The sequence below is a fragment of the Furipterus horrens genome, unplaced genomic scaffold (assembly GCF_987537825.1).
Source record: "Furipterus horrens unplaced genomic scaffold, mFurHor1.1.pri manual_scaffold_17, whole genome shotgun sequence".
NCBI lineage: Eukaryota > Metazoa > Chordata > Mammalia > Chiroptera > Furipteridae > Furipterus > Furipterus horrens.
Window position 1 is genome coordinate 12,294,102 of NW_028327187.1, and position 22,214 is coordinate 12,316,315.

Sequence of the window (22,214 nt, forward strand, 5' to 3'; positions counted from 1 at the left end):
CACATTCAAGGATTTTTCCCACTGCCTTTAGCAGAATCCCACCCACCCTAGCCAGAAGACTGGAGAAATACAGGTCACCTTATAGGGCTCGGTTCAAATATCATCCCCTTTGAATTTCCTCAGGATGCTGCCTTGACAGGGTGACTTGCTCTCTCTTCAGTGCTCCTACAGTTCTGGATTCAAGTTGGTAACTGAGTGTGAAACACATTGGGATCTGGTTCTTTCCCTCATCCTTTCCCTTGTCTGGGAGTTCCTCAACAGCCAGGACGGGGCTGTGTCCTTTTCTCCTATCCTAGTCCTCATTCTTCCCTCATTACCCCCAGCCTCATTTTGCCATCTTGCATTCTCCCTGTGGTTACAGTAACCCCAATGCATCATAATGGTAACCCACTTTCATCACTTGACAGAGAAGTATGCTGTCTATTCATCAAAATGCCCCTCTTTGATCTGACACGCCACCTGCCCTTCCCATCCCCGAGTCACTCCCCAGGCAGGGGTAGCTTCCCCCCGGGGTGCCAGCAAGACCCTCTCCATGACTGCAGCGCCTGTATTCCCGCAAACCCGAGGTGAGCCCTAGCACAGGACAGAACTCAGTCTTCTGTGCCCAGGGGTTAGTGGCGACACAGTAGTCCCTCAGTAAGGTCCAGCACTCAGAGTCAGCTTCCTAGGCTGGACCAGAGTAGAATATGGTAGCAGCAGGGTTATTCCTGACGCTTTAGGGAGAGGAAATGTTTAGAACTGTGTGTGCTGTCAGCCGTACTTTATAATGAGGACAGTGGGGCAATGAGGTAGGTTTTCAAAGATTTTATTAAAAACGAAATAGACCAATGATCCTCAACACAACAGATGCGGACTTCTTCCCACCTTCCAATCTACTACCAACACTCCAGCTGGATGGTCCTGAGGCCCAAACCCTCCCTCTCCACTCCCCCCTACCCCACAGACTGCTGACTAAACCTCCATATTTTCATCCAGCTTCTGATCTGTCTCCTTTAAGAGAATAAAAATACTCCCTCCCCAACTTGCTTAAAAATAATTTTCAAGGATTAAAAACGGCATTTGTGTGTTTTTTAAAAATAAACACTTTAAATGTTGGAAATCTCCCTCTCCCCCTAGGCCTAGTTGAGCCTCTGGGGTGCCTGCCTGCCTCACCCCAGGAGGCCAGCTGCCACTTGGTGCCCCTTGGAAATTTTCAGGAAGTAATTTCTTCCAAATTTCCCCTGCAGTCACAAATTCCACACACTGCTCACATAAACACACTGTCTTCATTATAGGCACTGCTCTTCGGCTCTGGAAACCTGATCTCTTTTTGTCAACTAGACCACATGCTTCAGATTCCCTGCAAACAGGAGAGAAAACAAAATTCAAATTTAGGTAACATATGTGAATTACACCTCAATAAAACTGCTAAAAAAAAAAAAAAAAAAACACTTGCATGTTGGGACTTGTCCTCTTTCTGTTTTTGGGAACCCAGAGACCTCAACATATGAACCAGCAAGCCTAGGCTAGCCTGCTGGATGGTAAGAGACATATGGCCCAGTTACCCCAGCAACCACCAGTCACCCATCAGCTGTGTGAGTGAGGCCTTTGACAGCCAACTGACTGCAGTGCTGGGTGAACCCAGCCCAAACCAGCAGAAGAACCACCCAGCTGAGCCCAGCCCAATTGGCAATCTATAGAGCTGAACAAATGATTGTTTTAAGACACACACACACACACATTCAGGCAACACTATTCAGAGTTTACACTTCACTAACTGCATCAAATATTCCCCCATTCCCAATCTTTCTTTCCCCCTTAACAGGGTACCTAGTATTTTCTCTTGTAAATATCTGGAATATGAATTGGGGCTTTTCCCTGCCCTCAGGTCTAAGTCTTTGAGGGACAATTGAATGGGCTCTAGGAATGGAAAGGTTGCTCACTTGGCCCTTCTGCAGTGTTCTCCTTGCCCCTCTTCCTCAATCAGAAACAATGGGCTCCAAACCCCTATTGACCATTTATCCTCTGAAACAGGAAGAATGTCCCATGAAGGCAGGGACCTGGGCTGTCTTACTTTCTGTTGGCCTCCAAAGTCTAGCACAATGCCTCACACAAAGTATGTGCTCAATAAATGACTGCATAAATGGATGAATAAAAGGAAGGAAGGAAAGAAAAAATGAATTAGCATTTATTACCTAGCTGGTTTTAATTTTAAATTAACATACAGTACAACTGACTTTTTTGTATGTTCAGTTCTATGATTTTTAATGCATGTATAGATTCATAGCAACCACTGACCTATTCTCTATCCCTATCACACTGGCTTCTTGCACACAGCATAATGCCTTTGAGTTTTATGCAAATTTGGGGGGGAGTTACTTAAATTTTAATTTTTTAATTCTTGTACATTTATAGGAAGTACCCTTCATCAAGTTTCTCCAAGTGGCAACATCTTACATAATTATTATTTAATATGAAAACTTGACTTTGGCACTAGTAACAGGTTTCACCAGTTCTACATGTACTCCTTTGTGTGTGTAAATATAGTTCTATGCATTTTTATCACACGTACATGTAACCCCTACCACAAGGAGATTCAGAACTATTCCATCACCACAAAGATCTCCCTCATCTACCTTGTTATAGTACCCCCCCCACCCCTGCCAAATCTTGAGATTGGCTTTTTACTCAGCATACTGCCCTTAAGATCCATCCAAGTTGTTGTGTGCATTGTTATGTTCTTTTTCATTGCACAGTAGCATTCCATGGTATGGGTGTAGCACAGTTTAACCATTCAGCCATTGAAGGACATCTGAGTTGCTTCCAAGTTTTGGCTCTCACACACAAAGTGGCTATGAACACTCATGTACAAGTTTTTGTATGAACATGGTTTGCATTTCTCTGGGATAAATGCCCAAGAGTGCAGTTGCTGGGTTGTATGGTAGTTGCATGTTTAGTTTTACAAGAAACTGCCCAATTGTTGTCCAGAGTGGCTACACCATTTTGCATTCCCGCCAGCAGTGTATGTGTGATCTACTTTCTCAGCATTCTTGTCAGCATTTGGTGGTGCCACTCGCTTTTATTTTGGCCATTCTGATAAGCGTGTAGGGATCTCTCGCTGTAGCCTCCATCTGCATTTTTGTAATGGCAAATGATGTTGAGCATCTTTTCATGTGCTCATTTGTTGTCTTACATCCTCTTTATGTTTTCTGCTAACTGGATTTTTTTTTTTTTTTTTTTTTTTTACTGTTGAGTTCTGGAGAGTTCTTTATACATTCTAGATACAGATCTGTTGTTTGATATATGGTTTACACATATTTTATATCCATATGAAACTTCTCTTTTTATTCTTGTAACTCTTGCAAAAAGCAAAACTTAATCTTTGGCGGTTATTGTATTGGTGTTTTAAACCCCTAAGCTAACAATCTTTGATTCTTCCTCTCTTAGTTTAAGCCTCCTCCACATGAGTTGCCAAGCCTGTCCTCAAGATGTCTCTCAAATCTGTCCTCTCCTTTCTGTTCCACTGTCTCCACATTACTTGTAGCTCCCATCACTCAGGCCATTGCAACAGCCTCGTAACTGGTGCTCCTGCCTCTGAAGCTGTTCCCCACTCAATTCGATAACTGTGACCACATGCCCGCCCTGCTTCCAGAAAACCTCACAAAACTTCAGCAGCTCCCAACTACGTATGAATGAAGCCCAACACCTTAGCTTAACTGTGCCTTTTCCATACTTGCCTATCTCCACGTGGGCCTTTGCTTGTGTTGGGGCCTCTGCCAAGGAAAACCTACAGGGGATCCTGGTGCTGAAGCTAGGGCCTTTCCATCTGTGAGTATAGCCAGAGCTTGATGGATGAACAGATGCATGGAGAAACGAAATTCCATGTCCAAGTGTTCTAACAACACATGCTTACAGAAAGAAAAGGTGGGTGCTGTATTCTCTGCTGCTCTGTCTCACTCTCCAGTTACATTTGGAGGCAATTAAGAAAAACAACAAATAATTTCGACCAAAAGTTGATGATGAGCAATATTGAGTTTGGGTAACAATAAAAATGTAAGCTTAAGTAATTCCCATTGTTTTCCCCTCACATCTAGCTTTTCCAGTGGTGGGTGGCAGCCTGAGAAAATTATAAAGGCCAGCATGTCTGCGGCCTGGGGAGACACAGTGTATAGACCAGAGGGGGTAAACTCAAATGCCTGTAGAGGCCAAGAACGTACTGGATGAGAGTAAAGCAGACTGGGGGCAAAGTGTAGGGAGCCCTCTTGATCTTTTTCCTTCTTTTTCTTACTTTGAATCGTGACATGAGTATAATAAATAGTTGTCCTTTTTCTTAACTCTATTACAAAAGAGAACAAAACCAAAACAGCATAAGTGAGATGATAAATGGAAACTCACACTTGGCCTGGAGTAAGAGATGCAAAAGGGAGTGGTGGGGTCTGTGGCAAATGGGAAGGTACATGCTCACAAAGTGGGGTAGCTGCTACTGAACTCTGGCTAGTCATGCCAGTGGAGGAATGTGGGTCCAGATCTTTCCACTTTCCAATACAAGTCAGAAATTCACATTTTAATGGAGAGTTTCCACGGTGTTAAATGTGGACCACTGAGTGATTTAAATTTGTAAAGAATGTTGTGTGGGACATCAGTATGTGAGGCCAAACAAAACAATTTTGGAGGCAAGATGTGGCTCATGGGCTCCCAGTTTGTGATCTCTGGGACAGTTCTGACTTACATCTATGATACTCCATTTCATTCTCAAATATCCTACTTTGGACAATAAATTATATCATCACTCTACCTCTGATGTATAAGAGGGAGTACTGAATTGAGACTCAGGAGGCCTAGATTCTACTGATTCATCAACTGACTGACTCATTTGTTCATCCATTTATTCAATAAACATTTATGGAGTGTTTATTCTTTGCCAGGTACTAGGTTCTGGTGAGCACTCTCTGCAATCTTTTTTAATTAAGAGACTATTTTTAGAGCGGTTTTAGGTTTACAGAAAAACTGAGCAGAAAGTACAGAGAGCTCTTGAATCACCCCTGCCTCCCTCCTCCATTGGTAGGCAGTATCCCCTATTATTAACATCCTTCATTCATGTGGTACCTTTGTTACAGTTTGATGAATGAATATCAATACTTTATTAATTAAGTCCATAGTTTACATTAGGGTTCACTCTTGGTGTTGTATCATTTTATAGGTTTTGACAAGTGTATAATGTTATGTATCCACAATTATAGCATTATACAGAATAGTTTTACTGCCTTGAAAAAACCCTGTGCTCCATCTATTCATCTCTCCATTCCTCCCCCCGACCCCTAAAGTTCTGGCAATCACTGAACTTTTTACTGTCTATAATTTTGCATTTTCCAGAATGTCATATGGTTGGAATCATACGACATGTAGTCTTTTCACACTAGCTTCCTTCACTTAGCAATACTCATTTAAGTTTCTGCCACATCTTTTTGTAGCTTGATAGCTCATTTCTTTCTAGCTCTGAAAAATATTCCATTTTCTGGATGCACCAGTTTGTTTACCTGTTCACCTAATGAAGGACATCTTGGCTGCGACCAAGTTTTGGCATTTATGAATAAAGCTGCTATAAACATTTGTGTTCCGGTTTTTGTGTGGACAAGCGTTTTCCACTTATTTGAGAATTTGAATAGCAAGGAGCACAATTGCTGGATTGTATGTTAAAACTAGGTTTAGTTTTGCAAGAAACTGCCAAAGTGTTTTCCAAAGTGGCTGTACCCTTTTGCATTCCCACCAACAATGAATGAGAGTTCCTGTTGCTCTGCATCCTTGTCAGCATTTGGTGTTGTCAGTGTTTTGGTTTTAGCCATTCTAATAGGAGTGTAGTGGTATCCCATTGTTTCAATTTGCAGTTCCTCAGTAACATGACAGTGTGCATATTTTCATACAATTATTTGCCATCTGTATATCTTCTTTGGTGAGGTGTCTGTTAAAGTTTTTGGCTCATTTTTAAATCAAATTGTTTGTTTTCTTATTGTTGACTCTTAAGAGTACTTTTATGTTTTGGATACCAGTCTTTTATTGGATATGTGTTTTGCAAATATTTTGCTCAGTCTGTACAGACTTATCTTTTTATTCCTGTCATCTTTATTTTTTATTTTTTAAATGCAGAGCAGCATTGTTCAATAGAGCTTTCTTTGATGATAGAAATGTTCTTTATCTATGTTGCCTGATATGTTAGCCACTAGTTACATGTGGCTATTGAGCCCTTGAAATGTGCGACTGAGAAACTGGATTTTAAATTTTATTGGATTTTAATTGACTTAAATTTAAATGGCCACATGTGACCATATCCGACAGAACAAGTATGGAACAGTTCCCTTGTGCTTTTTATCTTCATGCCATGGACTAAGAGTCATCCTCATTTCCTCCTCCATTTACAACCTCCCTTTCAATCCACTGGTAAGTCCTGTGAATTCTACCTTCACAATATATTCCCAATCCACCCACATCCTTCTGCCCTTCACTGCTATAACCTGACTCCAAATCACTATCTCCACTCACACGACCATCCTGTAGCAGCCAGAGTATTTTGTTAAAACTTAGGTCAGACCACATCACTCCTGTGCTCAAAATCCTCAATGGCTTCCAGTCACACCTACAATAAAATCAAAATTACTTGGCTACGAAGCCCTGCATGCTCTGGCTCCTGTCTCCTGTCTCCTACCACAACCCTCTATGCTCACTCTGTTCTAGCCACATGGAGCATCTTTGTGTTGCTGGAACTCATGAGTCATTTTTCGTTCTCAGGGCTTCCCCCTTGTTTGCAGTTTCTATTCCTCCCACCTGTAATGCTCTGTCCCTGATTATTCCCATTTCTTACTCTTCTCATCAGTCAGGTCTCAGTTCAAAAGTCACCTCTGAGAGGCCTTATGACCACCAATTCTAAGCAGCCACCCTCACTCACTCATTTTCTGTCACATGATCCCATTTTATTTTCTTCAATGCAATTAGCACACTGAAAACACCTTGTGTGTTCATTTGCTTATTAACTATCTCCTGTCACAAGCTCTAGGAGGACAGGGGCCTTGTGCATCTTGTTTATCACTCTGTTGTGAGCACCCTTAACAGTGTCTGGCTGGCACATAATAGCGGCTAAATAATGGACATCTGTAGAGTTGTGGAGGCAGCTGATAAAGCACTTTCCCATTCAGTCCACAGAGGCGTAAAACTTGGTCATTGCTCTTAAGGCCCTTATAAATCTGGTTGGGGTGGGCCAGCATACACTTTCAAAAGAGCATCCATGCCACCGGGCTATGTGGCAAATGAGTTCTGAAAACAGTCAGTGTCCTAGCAGTTTGGAGGTATGCTGGAGGTGACCCCAGAACACTTGGAGGCTGAATGGCACCACAGAGGAACAGAGAAGTGAATTTAGAACTGCTGAAAACTGTTTATAAAGCTTCAATCATATGAGTACCCCCTTCAGAAATGTCATCATATCTACTTAACATCTGTATTAATAATAACAATAATACCTATTTTGGCCTCATCTATCCTAAATAATAATAATAATAGTAATAATAGTAATAGTAATAATAATAATAATAATAACCGATGTGCTTAACTACATTTTAAAACATACACTAAAAATAAAACATATATTAAAATAAATATGACTATTAAAATGAAAAATGTCTTTGTTGTCACCTCAAATTGCTTCTTGTACAGAGAGAGAGGTACATGAGGCACACTTTTGGGGGAAAAACCATTGTAGGGATTGCTGCTGGACAGCTGATGCCCATGCTGCTCTGCCACCATCAGCCTCTACAGCCTTCAGTATCTGAGAATCTTGGATGGTGCACACCCCCACCCCACCCATCTTCTGTCATCCAGCTCCCTCAGCCCAATCTGGCCCCCATCTCTGTTCATTCATTTCAGAAGCCTTTACTTCTGATGCCCATAATGGGTTAGGCCCAGTGCTGGGTTCTGGGCTCACGGAGGAGAACAAGACACCATTCTGCCCTCAAGGAGGTCTCAGTCTATTGAGGAAGGTACATATGGAGACAAACACATCATAGTCCATAGCAATGCGGCAATAAAGTACCAGTTTGTACAGAGTGCCAAGGGCATGCAAAGTGAGGGTGGGGAAGGCTTTACAGAGGGGGTGACATCTTGAAGAGCAAAAGGGGACAGAATGTTCCAGGAGGTAGGAACAGAGCAGGATGTATAAAGGCAACTGCAAACTTTTTGTGGCCGGAGCACAGGATGAGGGTTGGGGGGTGAGGGTGGCTGCAAAAGAGCTGCAGAGATGGCTACAGGTCAGACCATCAAGGGCCTAGAAGGCCATGGTCTTATTCTAGAGGCCATGGGTAGCCTCTGAACAGTTTTTTAGGATGGAGAGGAGGCCCATCTAGTCTGATCCAGGGTTAGAGCAAGTTTCACAGCTGCTGCCCCATCACGACCAGGCTTGAGGGTCTCACTCTCTACTGGGGAATGATGGCAGAACAAAAGATTTCTATAAGGCATGTGCTGATATGAATGGCCGATTTAATTTTAGCTCTTAATTGTCAACTGCATTGCTTGTTTTGGAATGTAGATCCCTCCTGTCATCAGAAAGCCTTTCAATGACAATTAAGTATAACCACCAATTACCACTTGTGTGCCTCTGACCTGAATTAGAACCTGAGGCTGTGGACTAATCCCACCAGGCTTCTGGCATTTACAGGATATCAGCACTTAAAGGATGTTCCCTTGATGGTTAGGGTGCTCTGGTCTTAGCTTGCAAGGGACTATTGCAACCTCAAACGGAATCGAAGCAATTTCTAAAATAGCCTATGATTCACTTTTTCTCCCCTTCTGGGCCTAAATCTGCTGGATCCATGTGAAAGGATAGGCACAAGTAACTGAGGTGACATCACAGAATTGGGCTGTTTGCCTGCCAGCCAGCCAGCCAGCCAGCCTATGGAGCTCAGCCTCCAAGTGTTTTATCTACTGGGCAATGCCTCCTAGGCATTTTGGAGTTATAGCTCCACATTTGTTTGGTCCATGTGCTTTCTCCACATTTCTTTTTTCAGACAAAAATACTGGGCTGGGAAACCCAGGATAATGGGAATAGCAGCGGCAGGAAGAATAATACAGCCTTACATCTGTATAATGCTTTAGAGTTGTGAAAGCCATTTGCTCCATTTTGCTCCACCCAAACACCAGTGGGAAACGGAAGCTGGGATTTTAGGCCTGAACTGGAGACAAACTCTTGCTCTCTTGCACAAAGGAGCTAAATGCTAACATTCCCTGTTCACCTCGAGGCACACCATGATTGGGCCTTGGATGCCACCAGAAGGTCACAGAGACTCCCTTTAGCTTCTAGGTGCTTCATGGAAGATAAATTCTCAGGACAATTGCCTGGCAGGCACAATCTATTAACCATGCCATCCTGATTGAGCCAACAAGGACTGCCAATCTTAGCACTGCCAACTCCTTCTGCACACTCTGGTTTACAGTCCCAATGGTCCCAAAGACCTTTACTGAAGCCAAAGGCATGGCTGCTAACTGTGAAGCCCCGAAGCTAGGGTGTGTCATGAACATCTGGAAGTGCCAACAGCTGCCAGAGCAGCTCAAGGGCCCGTGAAAGGAAAAACCGCCATTCGAGTCATATCAGACATCATTGCAGACCCTGAAGTGAAGGGCTATTGAGCCCAGCCGTGAACAGCTGAGGAGTGGGGTGGAGGGATTCTTTCCTTGGAGGAGCCATAAAAATAGTTCTGCAGTGGTCTCATGTTTGCTCTGTGATCTTCCAGCACCTGGTCCCAGCATAGCTTGGAGTTCCCAGTGCTCCAAGTCAGCATGAGGTCTTCTGGCCTAGCTCCTCCTCCAAACCAGCGCAGCATCATGGCTTCCAGGCCAGAAACCAAAAGGGTAGCATACTTTTGCTTGGCCCTCTTGGTTTAGATTAGACTTCAGTGTCGTGTGTATGTGTGTGTGCATGCATGTGTGCAGGAGGCAGTGGGGGACCATGATGGTAGCAGTGAGCCAAAAATGCTCAGCTGTATTTGCGAGTGGCAGGTACTCCTGCGCTTGTTGCTGCAGCTGCCACCACCACCAGCACGAGACCATAGGTACTGGTCAGTAGCATGAAAACATCTTTGTAAACCAAAATGCTGCACTCAGGCAATTCTGTCTGTTGGAAATCTTGGAGGAGTACATACGCGACCCTTTTGAAAGTTGAATCTGTCAACCTGTATGTGGAAAGTGGCTGGCAGAACAGAACATCATCCCTCCAAAGGACAGGGGCCTCCAAGAACTTGTTTTCCAGCACCCAGGGGATATGTGTACCTATGAAAATAGATTAAGGATAACTGCCTCAGCCTGTTTTAGAGATGTGAATAAAAATCTCGGCTTGGGACTGCCTCCTCTCTGGTTGACTGATTTTTCAATTGATTTGTATTTATTAGCTAATGAAATTAAAGTTGTAAAAATGATAACAGAAACACAATAAATCTCTCCCACAACTGGCTGTTTCTATGTCACTACGGTGCATTCCTCACTTTGATTACTTCAAAGTCTATTATTTTGTTCTCAATTATTCTGTTTTTCTGGCACAGGAGAAAATCAATTTGTTTTATTTTCTCTTATTCATGCACTCAATTATGCTCTTCGGGCACATTTAATCACTTTGATGTTTTCATTTTATGGCCTGTCTCTAGGCACTTCAGCTGCATTGCTGCCAACGGGCAAGCAGGACTAATTTGCATGTCACAATAGACTTGAAATTCTAACTCAATTTAGAAATCTTTATGAAATCTCCCTCCAAAATATGCTGAAGCTGCAAAGAGGAAGAAGCATGTTGGAAACCAGGAGCCTATAAAGGTGCTTCCCTTTCTCAAAATACTTGAGAGCTCTTTAGTGGCCTGACTCTGGACAGCAGAGGAGTGCACGGGATGGGATGTCTGCAGAGCTTCCTCTGGAACTTCGTGGCGAAAATCCTGCAAAAGCTGCCCCTTGGTAGCAAGACCAGAAAGGCTGGGACTGCCTACTCTGGCATAAAATGCCCCTCAGCACCACTGGATTTGGCTGCTGTGCTACAGACGACACCTGAGTCTCAATTGGTTAAAGGGCCTTTGGGTAGACTGAGAAAATTGTCAACAGTTAGGCATTCCAGAACCCAGAGTGGTTTACCTTATTTTCTCTAATAAGGCCCAACCTCCCTTTTGCCCCTTGGTAATTTTACAGCTAAAGGCTGGAGGGGAATAAGTGATATAATTGCTTTAAGCATGCATTTTGGGCAAACAGAAAAAAGTGCTTAATTAAACACATTAGAGGCCTCCAACTGTTCTTCAAAAGTTCTTGGTTTGTTGTATGCAACAAGCAGCAGCTCCATCAGGCAGAAGAAAAATTCCATATTTCCTCTCCTAAACTTGAAGTATGATCTTCAGTTTCTTGTGTGGAATCCCAGTTCCCTCACTTACTAGCTGTGTGACTTTGCATAAGCTAATCAACCTCCTTAAGCCTCAGTTCTCTTATCTGTTAAATGGGGGTAATAACATTATTTACCTCAGAGACAGACTTGCTTCCCAAACTCCAATACTGTCAAAAATTTCACCATATTCATAGACTACTTATATCTCTCCTGCCAACTGTTCTTTTTAACTTAACCTCATCTTACAATAACTCTGAAATCAGAGTTTGATGAGATATTTATATTTCTAATTCACATTAAAATATATATATTAAACACACCAAATTTATTCCTGCCTTGGGGTCTTTGATACTGCCTTTTCCCTTCATCTAGAATGTTCTTCACCCTAATTTTTGCAAAGCTCTTTCCTTAATTCATTAAGCTCTATTCTTAAATGTCGCCTCCTCAAGGAGGCCTTTACTGACCACCCAATCTAAAATAGCACCCATTCTAAATTTATCAGCAGCCAATATTAAATATTTACTTATTTGCTCATTGTCTTTCTCCCCCCAACTAGAATGTTAAGTTCCATGATGGGCAAGGCCTTTACCTGTTTTATTTACATTTCTATCACCAGTGGCTAGAATAGGACCTGGCACACAGTAACACTAAATACATATTTGTTGAAAGCATGAAATAATGAAATTTAAATTGGCCTAGCAGTAACCAGGCTCCCCTTTCACCCCACCAGGGTGGTGTCAGAGAAGGCAGGGTGGAAAGCCAGGACTTTCATCCTTGTGTCATGGCAAGGATGACCACCCAACACTGTGCCAGTAGGGGCCACATGGGGAGCAGTAACAAGGTGTCACTCCCATTCCTGGGCAGGATGGTATCAGTGAAGGTCTAGTGGGGATCCTGAATTTTTACTCTTTCCCAACATTAATGAGGTACCCACCCCGTCAGGCTGTCAATGGCAGCTGAGGGGGGAATTTAAGATGTTTATCCCCACCTAGAAGTAATGGGGTGATGTCCTATTTCCCTGCCTGTGTGGTGTCAAAGGAAGCCTGATAAAACTGAAGATTTAAATAAGATGCAGGGTTTCATAAAAGTATCTAAAATGTTTAGGGTACAATAGAAAATTACTCGTACCAAGAACAGGAAACCCTCAACTTGAACAAGAAAAACACAATCAACAGATGCCAACATAGAGATGACACAGGTGCTGGAAATATCTGACAAGAAGTTTAAAGTAGCCGTCATAAATATACTTCAGTGAGTAAGAGTGAACATACCTGAAACAAACGGAAAATTAAGAAGTCTCATCAAAGAAATAGAAGAAATAAAGAAAAACACAATGGAAATTTTAGAACTGAAAAATACAATGAGTGAAGTAAAAAACTGAACAGATGGGCTCAATAGCAGCATGGACAGGGCAGAAAAAGAATCCGTAGTTGGAATATAAAATAATAGAAACTATCCAGTTTGAACGAAAGACAAAAAGTCTGAAAAAATGAGCAGAACCTCAGGGACCATTGTGGGACTATGATAAAAGATCTAATAGTCATGTCACCAAAGCCCCAGAAGAAAAAGAGAAAGAGGGTGGACTGAAAAAGTATTTGAAGAAATAATGGCTAAGTATTTCCCAAACACACCTACCTACTGAACTTCAAACTGGATAAACCCAAAGAAAATCACACGAAGGCCCATCACAATCAAATTCCTCAAAACTAAAGAAAAAGAGAAAATCCAGTAAGTAGCAAACCAGAAACAAAGGCCTACCTATAAAGGAAAGAATTCAAATGACAGTGGTTTTCTCATCAAAAATCACGGAGGCCAGAGGATGTGGTACAACATTTTTCAGGTGCTAAAAGAAAAGAACTGTTAGCCCACAATTCTATATCCAGTGAAAATATCCTTCAGGAATGAAGGAGAAATAAAAATATTCTCAGAGGAAGGGAAACAAAGAGAATTTGTTGCTGCTAGACCTGCCCTAAAAGAATAGCTAAAAGAAGTTTTTGAAATGGAAAGTAAATGATAAAACAAGGAATCTTGGAACATCAGGAAGGAAGAAAGAACAATAGAAAGAATAAAACTGTGGGTAAATATACATTTTTCTTCTCTTGAGTTTTCTAATTCATTTTTGATGATTGAAGCAAAAATCAAACTGATATATTTCTTAATATATATATTGGAAATATTGTTTTCTTTTTAAACTTGTTTTTCTATTATAGTTATCCCATTTTTCCTCCATTGCTCTCCCCTACCCTGCCAACCCCCTGCCACAGTTAATCCCCACCCTGTTGTCCACGTCCATGGGTCATTTATACTAGTTCCTTGACTAGATCCTTCCTCTTCTTTCCCACCTTTTCTCCCTCCCCCACCCCCCACCCCCGTCACTGTCGGTCTGTTCCTTATTTACATGCCTCTGGTTCTATTTTGTTCGTTTGTTTGTGTTGTTCATTAGTTTCCTGTATTAGGTGAGATCATATGGTACTTGTCTTTCATTGCCTGGCTTATTTCACTAAGTATAATTCTCTCTAGCTCCATCCATGTTATTACAAGTGACAGGAGTTCCTTCTTTTTTTCTGCTGCATAGTATTCCATTGTGTAAATGTACCACAGTTTTTTGATCCACTCATCTACTGATGGGCACTTATGCTTTTTCCAGCACTACAATTACATTATAAATGGGGGAGAGTAGAGGGACTTAAAAGAAGGTAAAGCTTTTACACTTCACTCGAACTGGTAAAACGTTGACACCAATAGACTGTGATAAGATATGCATGTATAATATATACCCAGAACAATTACTAAAAAGCCTATACAAAAGCGATCAAAACCACTATAGATGAATCAAAATGGAATTTGAACAAAGGTATAACTCATCAACAGTAAAGGAGGAAGAAGAAAACACAGAAACAAAGAACAGAGGGAACAAAGAGAAAAAAAATGTCAAACTTAATTCTCATTAAATATAATCAAAATTACATTGAATGTATATGATCTAAATATACCAATTAAAAGACAGAGTTGGCAGAGTGGCTAAACACATGTTCTGATTATATGCTGTCTACAAAAAACTCAGTTCCAATATAATATAAGTAGGTTGAAAGTAAAAGGATAGAATAATATACACCATGCAAACACTAATCAAAAGAAAGCAGGAGTGGCTATACTGACATCAGATTAAAGTACACTTCAGAGCAAAGTAAATTATCATGGAAAGGGGTGGACATTATATAATGATAAAAGAGTCAATCTACCAAGAAGATACAGCAATCCTACACTTGTAAGCACCAAACAACAGAGCTTTAGAATACATGAAGCAAAACCTGACTGAGTTATAAGGAGAAATAGATAGGGCTGCAATTAGAGTTGGAAACTTCAACCTCTCTCTCTCAGCAATTGATAAAGGAACAAGTAGACAGAAAATGAGCAAGGATATAGAACTCAACAATGCTATCTGTCAACAAGATCTAACCAACATTGACAGAACACTCCACCAAGCAACAACAGAATACCATTATTTTTAAGCATTCACAGAACATATGCCAAGATAGACCACATACAGAGCCATAAACCAAACCTCAACAAACTGAAAATAATTTAAATTATACAGAACATGTTTTCTGACTACAATGGTATCAAAGTAGAGATGAAAAAAACCTCATGAAAAAGAAACCTCCAGGTCCAGATAGTCTCACTGGAGAATTCTACTAAAAAGGAGCATTAACACCAATTCTGTACTGTCTCTTGCAGAAAATAGAAGAGGAGGGAACACTTCTGAACTCATTTTATAAGGCTAGTATTGTCCTATTACTGAAAGCAGATGACAATACACACACACACACACACACACACACAGAAAAAAACCTCAACCAAATATTAGCAAATAGAATTCAGCAATCTATGTAAAAAAGTATACACCATGACCAAGCAGGGTTTATTCCAGTACAAAACTGGTTCAATATTGAAAAATCAATCCCTGTAATTCATCATGTTAAAAGGCTGAAGAAGAAAAATTACACAATTATCAGTATTACTATCAATTGATGCAGAAACAGCATTTGACAAAATCAACACATATTCATGACAAAAACACTCAGAGAACTATGAATATACAGGGGTACTGTCTCAACTTGATAAGGAAAATCTACAGAAACCTACAGCTATTATTATGGTTAATGATGAAAGGCTGAATGTTTACCCTCTAAGTTCTGGAATAAGGCAAGGATATTTATTTTTTATTTAATGTAATACTGGAAGTCTAAGTTAGCACAACAAGTCAAGAGAAAGAAACAAAAAGCATGCAGATGAGAAAGGAAGAAATAAAACTGCCTCTATTTGCAGACGAATGGTGATCTATGTAGAAAATCCTAAGGGATCTACAAGATAACCCAGAACAAATCAATGAGTTCAGCAAGGGCACAGGATATAAGCACAATATACAAAATCTGTATTTCTATATACTAGCAATGAACACATGGAAACCAAAATGAAAAATACAGTGACTCCAAAAAAGAAAAACTTAGGTATAATGCTTGCTTAGGATCTGTAGGCTGAAAACAACAAAATGCTTATGAAAGAAATAAAAGAAAATAAATGGAGAGACATACCATGTTCATGAATTGGAAGACTCAACGTAATAAAGTTATTAATTCTCCCCAAGTTGATATACAGGTTTAACAGAACTCCTAACAAAATCACATCAAGACTTTTTGTAGACATAAAAAAGATTATTCTAAAGCTTTCATGAAAAAACAATTTTGAAAAAGAAGGGGAACCGCTATACCTGATTTTAAGATTTATTATATACCTACAGTAATCAAGACTGTGGGGATGAATAGACACATAGATCAATGGGGCAAAAGAGGAAACTCAGAAAGACTGAGACTGAGACAGTTAACTTGGAGTGACAGAATTTTGGAAAGGGAAGAAGACCTAGGGAGGTATCTGGATTTTCTGCCCTTCTATCAGACAGAAGAGGTTTTACATTTTGAGTCAAAGGAAGATCTGCTTTGCAAGGCAAATGGAAGCACCCTAGAATTACTAAAAGTACCTAACAAAGGCAACAGCACCTGAGATATGTAAAATATTCACTCTCCAGTCCCTTATTTTTCCAACTGTGTGTAAGTGTAATGACCAGATTTTATAAACAAAATATTGAGACGTAAGGTCTTATAAAAGACTATTATCTTTTTCTTAAATATGTATTGCTTTTATCTGGTTATAAAAAGAATACACAATCATGGTAGCAATTATGAAAAATAGAGAAAAAAGAATAAAGAGCAAGTAAAAATTACCCATAACTCCAATTCTACCATCAAAGATAATTACTGTTAGCATTTTGGGTGTATTTTCTTCTAGTGTTTTTCTGTGCTTATCCACACACTTGCTCACACACAAGCAAAGATTTTGTATATTTACAAAATTGAGAATATATGGTATTAAATCATTTTGTATCCTGTATTTTTTCACTCAACAATGTTATGAACATATTCTTGTGTCAACCAGCTATCTTTAAACATTTTTTAATTTTATTTTTAAAATATATTTTATTGATTATGCTGTCCCAATTTTTTTCCCTTAGCTCCTCTCCACCCAGTACCCTGCTTCCCTCCAGCAATCCCACCTCCCCTTAGTTCACGTTCATGGGTCGTGCATATAAATTCTTTGGCTTCACCCTTTCCTATATTATTCTTAACATCCCCCTGTCTATTTTGTATCTACCAATTATGCTTCTTAATCCCTGCACCCCATTTCCCCATTTCTTCCCCCCTTCCCCCAGCTGATAACCCTCCAAATGATCCCCATACCTATGATTCTGTTCCTATTCTGGTTGTTTGCTTAGTTTGTTTTTGTTTTTATTTTTATTTTTTAAGGATCTGTTGTTGATAGTTGTGACTTGGTTGTCATTTTAATGTTCATAGTTTTGATCCTTTTTTTCTTAAATAAATTTCTTTAACACTTCATATAATAAGGGCTTGGTGATGAGGAACTCCTTTAGCTTTACCTTGTCTGGGAAGCACTATTATCTGCCCTTCCATTCTAAATGATAGCTTTGCTGGATAGAGTAATCTTGGTTGTAGGTCCTTGCTTTTCATCACTTTGAATACTTCTTGCTAGTCCCTTCTTGCCTGCAGAGTTTTTTTTTGAGAAATCCACTGATAGTCTTATAGGAACCCCTTTGTAGGTAATTCTCTTCTTTTCTCTTGCTGCTTTTAAGATATTCTCTTTATCTTGAACCTTTGGCATTTTAATTTTGATGTGTCCAAATATCACTTCATCAAGTCATATCCTAATTTCAGAACCTGGAATGGGTCCCTCTTTCCTGTTTCTGATATGGACTATTCAGCCTGAAATTCAAGGAAACTTGCAATCTGCCCCTGACCACCTCCATCTGAGTTTCTCTTGCTTATGAGCACTTCCTCAGTCCTATCTATCCAAATCCTCCCAGGCTTCTGAAAACAGTCTCTCTAAAGTCATACTCCCTCACTTCTTCTACATAGTGCCAACCATTAAATCCTCACCTACACCTCTCAGCTGTTTATCAGAAGCAGAGACCACGTCTTAAACTTCTCTTATATTTTCCATGGCACCAAGCACTTGAGATATGCCAAAGAATATTCATTGATCGATTTAGCTAGACTTTAAAGTGGAGACACAATGATACTTCTTAGAATTAACCTGTTTTATAAACCCACTTTGGGAGATATCACAGAGTGAGAAGGGTTTGCTAAGGGGCAGTTGGAAAAAGCAGACGGGATGATGAGTAGACGTGACTGAGCAATACTGCCAAGGAGAGGAAGGGCATCAGGCCTGGATTCAAATCCTGAGGTCACCACTTACTTGTTATGTGACTATGGGCATTTTACACTACACCTTCAGGCACAAGTTTCCTACCTCATAAGGTAATTGTGAGGATTAAATGAGATGTTGTATGTAAAGGATCTAGCACCATAGGCTTTTAATATGGTAGTTCCCACCACCTGGATTTAGGTAGATATTTCAATTCATAAATACCTGCCAACGATTTTCATGGTTTGTTAAAAGCTAGTAAGTTATTGTAATGTTAGGTGGCAGACTCCCATTTTTATTTCAGAATTTATAAAATTTTTAGCATGATATTTTTATAACGTATCTTTCTGATTAACAACAACAACAATGACAACAATGACAAACCTATCCAATTATTATTCTCTAGTAAAGCAAGAGAGAGGAACTTGGCCAATGGGGAAGCACAGGTTGGTGGTAGGTTGGAAAGGATTCATACCAGGCTGGAGAGGAATAAAGGACAGGGGACAGCAAGGAGAGATGAGAGATGGACATCACAGAGATCCTCACCTGAAGTCATGCACATTAGCTGAAGGTATCCTCCCCTACACTGCTCCAAAGTTCTTCCAAAGCCCTGAAGCAAATGGTCAGTCTGTCTTGGAACCAAACCTCCTTTTCAACTTATCCTCCTGCCTTCTCATGAACCAAGTTTCTTTCTTTTTTTTTTTAAATTTTATTTTTTGTTATTCAATTACAGTTGTCCCATTTTTCCCCCATTGTTCCCCCCTCCCAGCCCACCCCTTCTCCCACAATCATATCCCTCCCCGTTGTCCAGGTCCATGAGTCATTCATATACGTTCCTTGACCTGACCCAAGTTTCTATGGTTTTGATTCCCACGAGGCAGGAGTACTACCTCTAATTCAAGCTTGGGGCTCCAGGGGACCTTGCACATCCCTAGACTGGATGCCCCAATTGGAAGTCGCTAGAAGAATGTCAATCCCAGACTGCAGGCTGCCAGAGGACGTGCTGCTCACACTCAGCACAATGGTTCTCTGGAGGATATTACAGGCAGATGTGCAAAGGGTCTCAGCTTGAGGTTGAGGAACTGTAAACAGCAGATGGGCTGGTGACCACAGCACACTAAAGGCAGTAGGAATTGGGTGGCTAACTTCTTCCACCTTCTGTCTTTCTCTTTTATTTCTCTACTCAACTAAAAATGGAGCTGGAAGGTTCAATTACAATATGGTGGGATGATGGGAGCATGGCAGCAGTGGGGAGTTAGGGAGGGCTCAAAGGCCTAGGTCAGGGGCCAGGATTTCAAGTGTTACCCATGGCTACCTTCTTCCCATTTCCACGGAGATATCAGATTTCAGGTGCTTTGGGTCAGCCACATGGACAGAGCTGGGTGTTCAGTGCAGGGTGGGAAGGGTTTATTAGGGCAATTAGAAAAAGCAGATGGAGGATAATGAGCAGAGCTGACAGGGCAAAACTGCGAAGGGAGGAGGGCCACTGGAAAGGCCAAACAGCCTGACCCCAAAGCCCCAATTCAGACAGACCTGGGTTCAAATGTTCACTCCATCACCTATTAGCAGTGTATGGCATGTAGTAGGTGCTTAGTAAGTACTTGCTGAATGAATGAATGAAAATGACCTTGGCCAGCTCACTTATCCTCTTTGAGCCTCAGTTTCCTCATCTGTAAGATAAATAGTAGCTATTATCCTTAGTCTTTCACCTGTGTTGTCTCTCCCCACACTCGCATTAGTTAGCTGGCCCATCTCCCCAACCCTGTACCGGAGAGACTGTTATACTAAGCTTCCTTCATTAAGGGTCAGAGAGGGCAGATGTGCACAAGGCCTCTAGTCCCCACTCCCCACCATGCTCCTCCTTAGCTTCTGGCCCTATTTATTTCCTTTTCTGTCACAGGCACACTCGGGGTACAGTTTGGGAACTCAGAGCAAGTGTATAAACCTTACAATTCCAACACATACAAGCACACAAACTCACCCTCCCTTCCCTGCCCCTACCCCCAGAGGGTTGGGCTTGGGCTGCAACTTGAAATTTTTGCCGCCTTAGGGACCTTCACTTGATTCAAAAGTCTTCAGTAACAGGGACTAGAGAACTTCTACCTCTGTTTCCCCATGCAGAACTACCTGGACGTGGGGAGTTAGCCATCTTTCTGTGGAGATTGATCATATCAGTACAATTCTGACTCTGGAATGCTCACTGTGAGCCAACCCCTCCGGAGTATGTCAACCAGAGGAAAGGCAAACAAGTTTGAGCACATGAAGATGGTGCAAAGATGATTTTACAGTAGTGGTCATGACCTAGGCCAAGTGATCCACTGTAACCCACACTTCCTGTGAACAATGACATATATCTTCAGGATTCATTGACATGACATAGCTTTTCTCTGTATAGAGCTAAAAGCTTGAATTTACTCTTTATGGTTTTATTTTTGTCTTCCCCCCCCCCCTCTTGGATAGACTAATGGGAAGAGAGGATGGGATAAGGTGAAGTCTAAATTTGCCTGTGCCTCCAGTCATCTTGTGGCATGTGGAATGCCCCTCTGTAAGATGAACCTTCTCAGGTTTGATCTCCAATAGGTTCAAAAATCCATCTTTTGTGGTTCTAAGGGATGTGGTGAGAAAGAGAAAAAAATCCAAGCTCAAAAGCTGAACAAATTCAACTGTACGCGCTGGTTAAATTCCCTCCCATAAAGTGGAGCTTAATCTATCCACATTCTCATCACCATCCTGCCTCCCCAAATCAATCTGTGTTTTAATAGGGGGAGGGGAAGGGAGGCGCAGGGAGAAATGGCCAGCCTGGCTGAGGTTTTTATATGCAAGAGTAAACGACAGTCTTGTAGGCAGGTTCAGGAAAATCTTTCAGAATGTAGAAAATTCAGCAGCCTTTCCACACTGACCATTGTCATGGCAACACACTATCTGATGGCAGCATGCGTCACAAGGCTGGAGGGGCACGGTCTCAGAACAGCAGGTTAGCCTGGCCATTTTTAGCAACATTTGGACTTCTTTCTACCCTAATTTCTTCTAGGTTGAGCTGAATTTCCTTTTGGTTCTGGACTTGTGTGCTCTTGCTCATTTGCATGGCTAGAACACAAGACCTTGTCAATATGAAAGGGATGGCTAAATGGAAAATCTGAAGGTGCCTAGTATGTTATACCTACTCTACTTGCTGTCTGCCCTCTCTGGCTCCTCCCTGTCCACGCTCAGCTACTTAGTTTCTTTTCTTCTCTTCATCAATTCTTCCCTATAAACAACAACTGTGACTCATCTACCAACTCATGTGCTCTCATCATATTCTTTAATTATTAAAAAAAAATTTTCCTCATTTTAATGAACAGCATCCTAGAATCTTAGGGCTGGAAGAAACTTTAACAATAATCTAGTACAATCACCCCCCTCCCCCAACGCAGGAGCCCTTCTACTATTCCATAGCCAAATGATTCTCCAGTCTCTACTTGTAAGTCTCCTGTGACAGAGACCTCATTCCTTTCCGGGCAGATAGTTACACTTTGGACAGCTCTAGTTATCAGAAAATTCTTCCTTCTACTAGATGAAAATCTGCCTTTCTATAATATCTACCCATGGGTCCTAGCTCTGTGCCGTGTGACCACATCGTCTCTGTCTGTGCCCTCTGCTCTATGACAGCCTCTCAAAGGTATGAAGTAGAGACCACATGCCCCTAAGTCTTCTTTTCTCAAAAAGCTCCAGCTTCTTCAACTGGGCCTTTTGCGACCTGGACTCCAGTCTTCTTTTCATCCCAACTGACCTCTTGGAACAAGTTCCTATTTGTCTAGGGCCCTTTTTAAGTGAGGTTGATAATGTATCGGTATCTCTGGTATGAATATTTGTGAGCCACCTTGTCCTGGTGACTCATACTGAGCTCTGTGTTGACTAAAATCCCTAACTGTATTTCATAGAAGATGTTGTTAAACCATGTCTTTCCATCTTGTACGTGTCCAGTTGCTTTTAAGGACCCATTTCCTGGTTCATACATTTTTTACCACTTTCATTTCATTGTGTCACAATCAGAATGTTGTTTTAACCTGTGAGAACCTTTTAAACATCT

The 22,214-nt window shown here is 41.2% G+C and overlaps 1 protein-coding gene across 2 annotated transcripts in view; it reads right to left on the bottom strand.

The window, feature by feature from the left end:
- Window positions 1-890: 890 nt before the first annotated feature.
- The window catches only part of HDAC8 (histone deacetylase 8), a 244,191-nt gene continuing 222,867 nt past the window's right edge, over window positions 891-22,214 (bottom strand). For both annotated transcript variants that reach the window (XM_090264597.1, XM_090264596.1), the window contains one exon: window positions 891-1,339. In XM_090264597.1, the coding sequence (XP_090120723.1) occupies window positions 1,331-1,339 (9 nt within the window). In that variant the 3' untranslated portion in view covers window positions 891-1,330. The remainder of the gene's footprint in view (window positions 1,340-22,214) is intronic.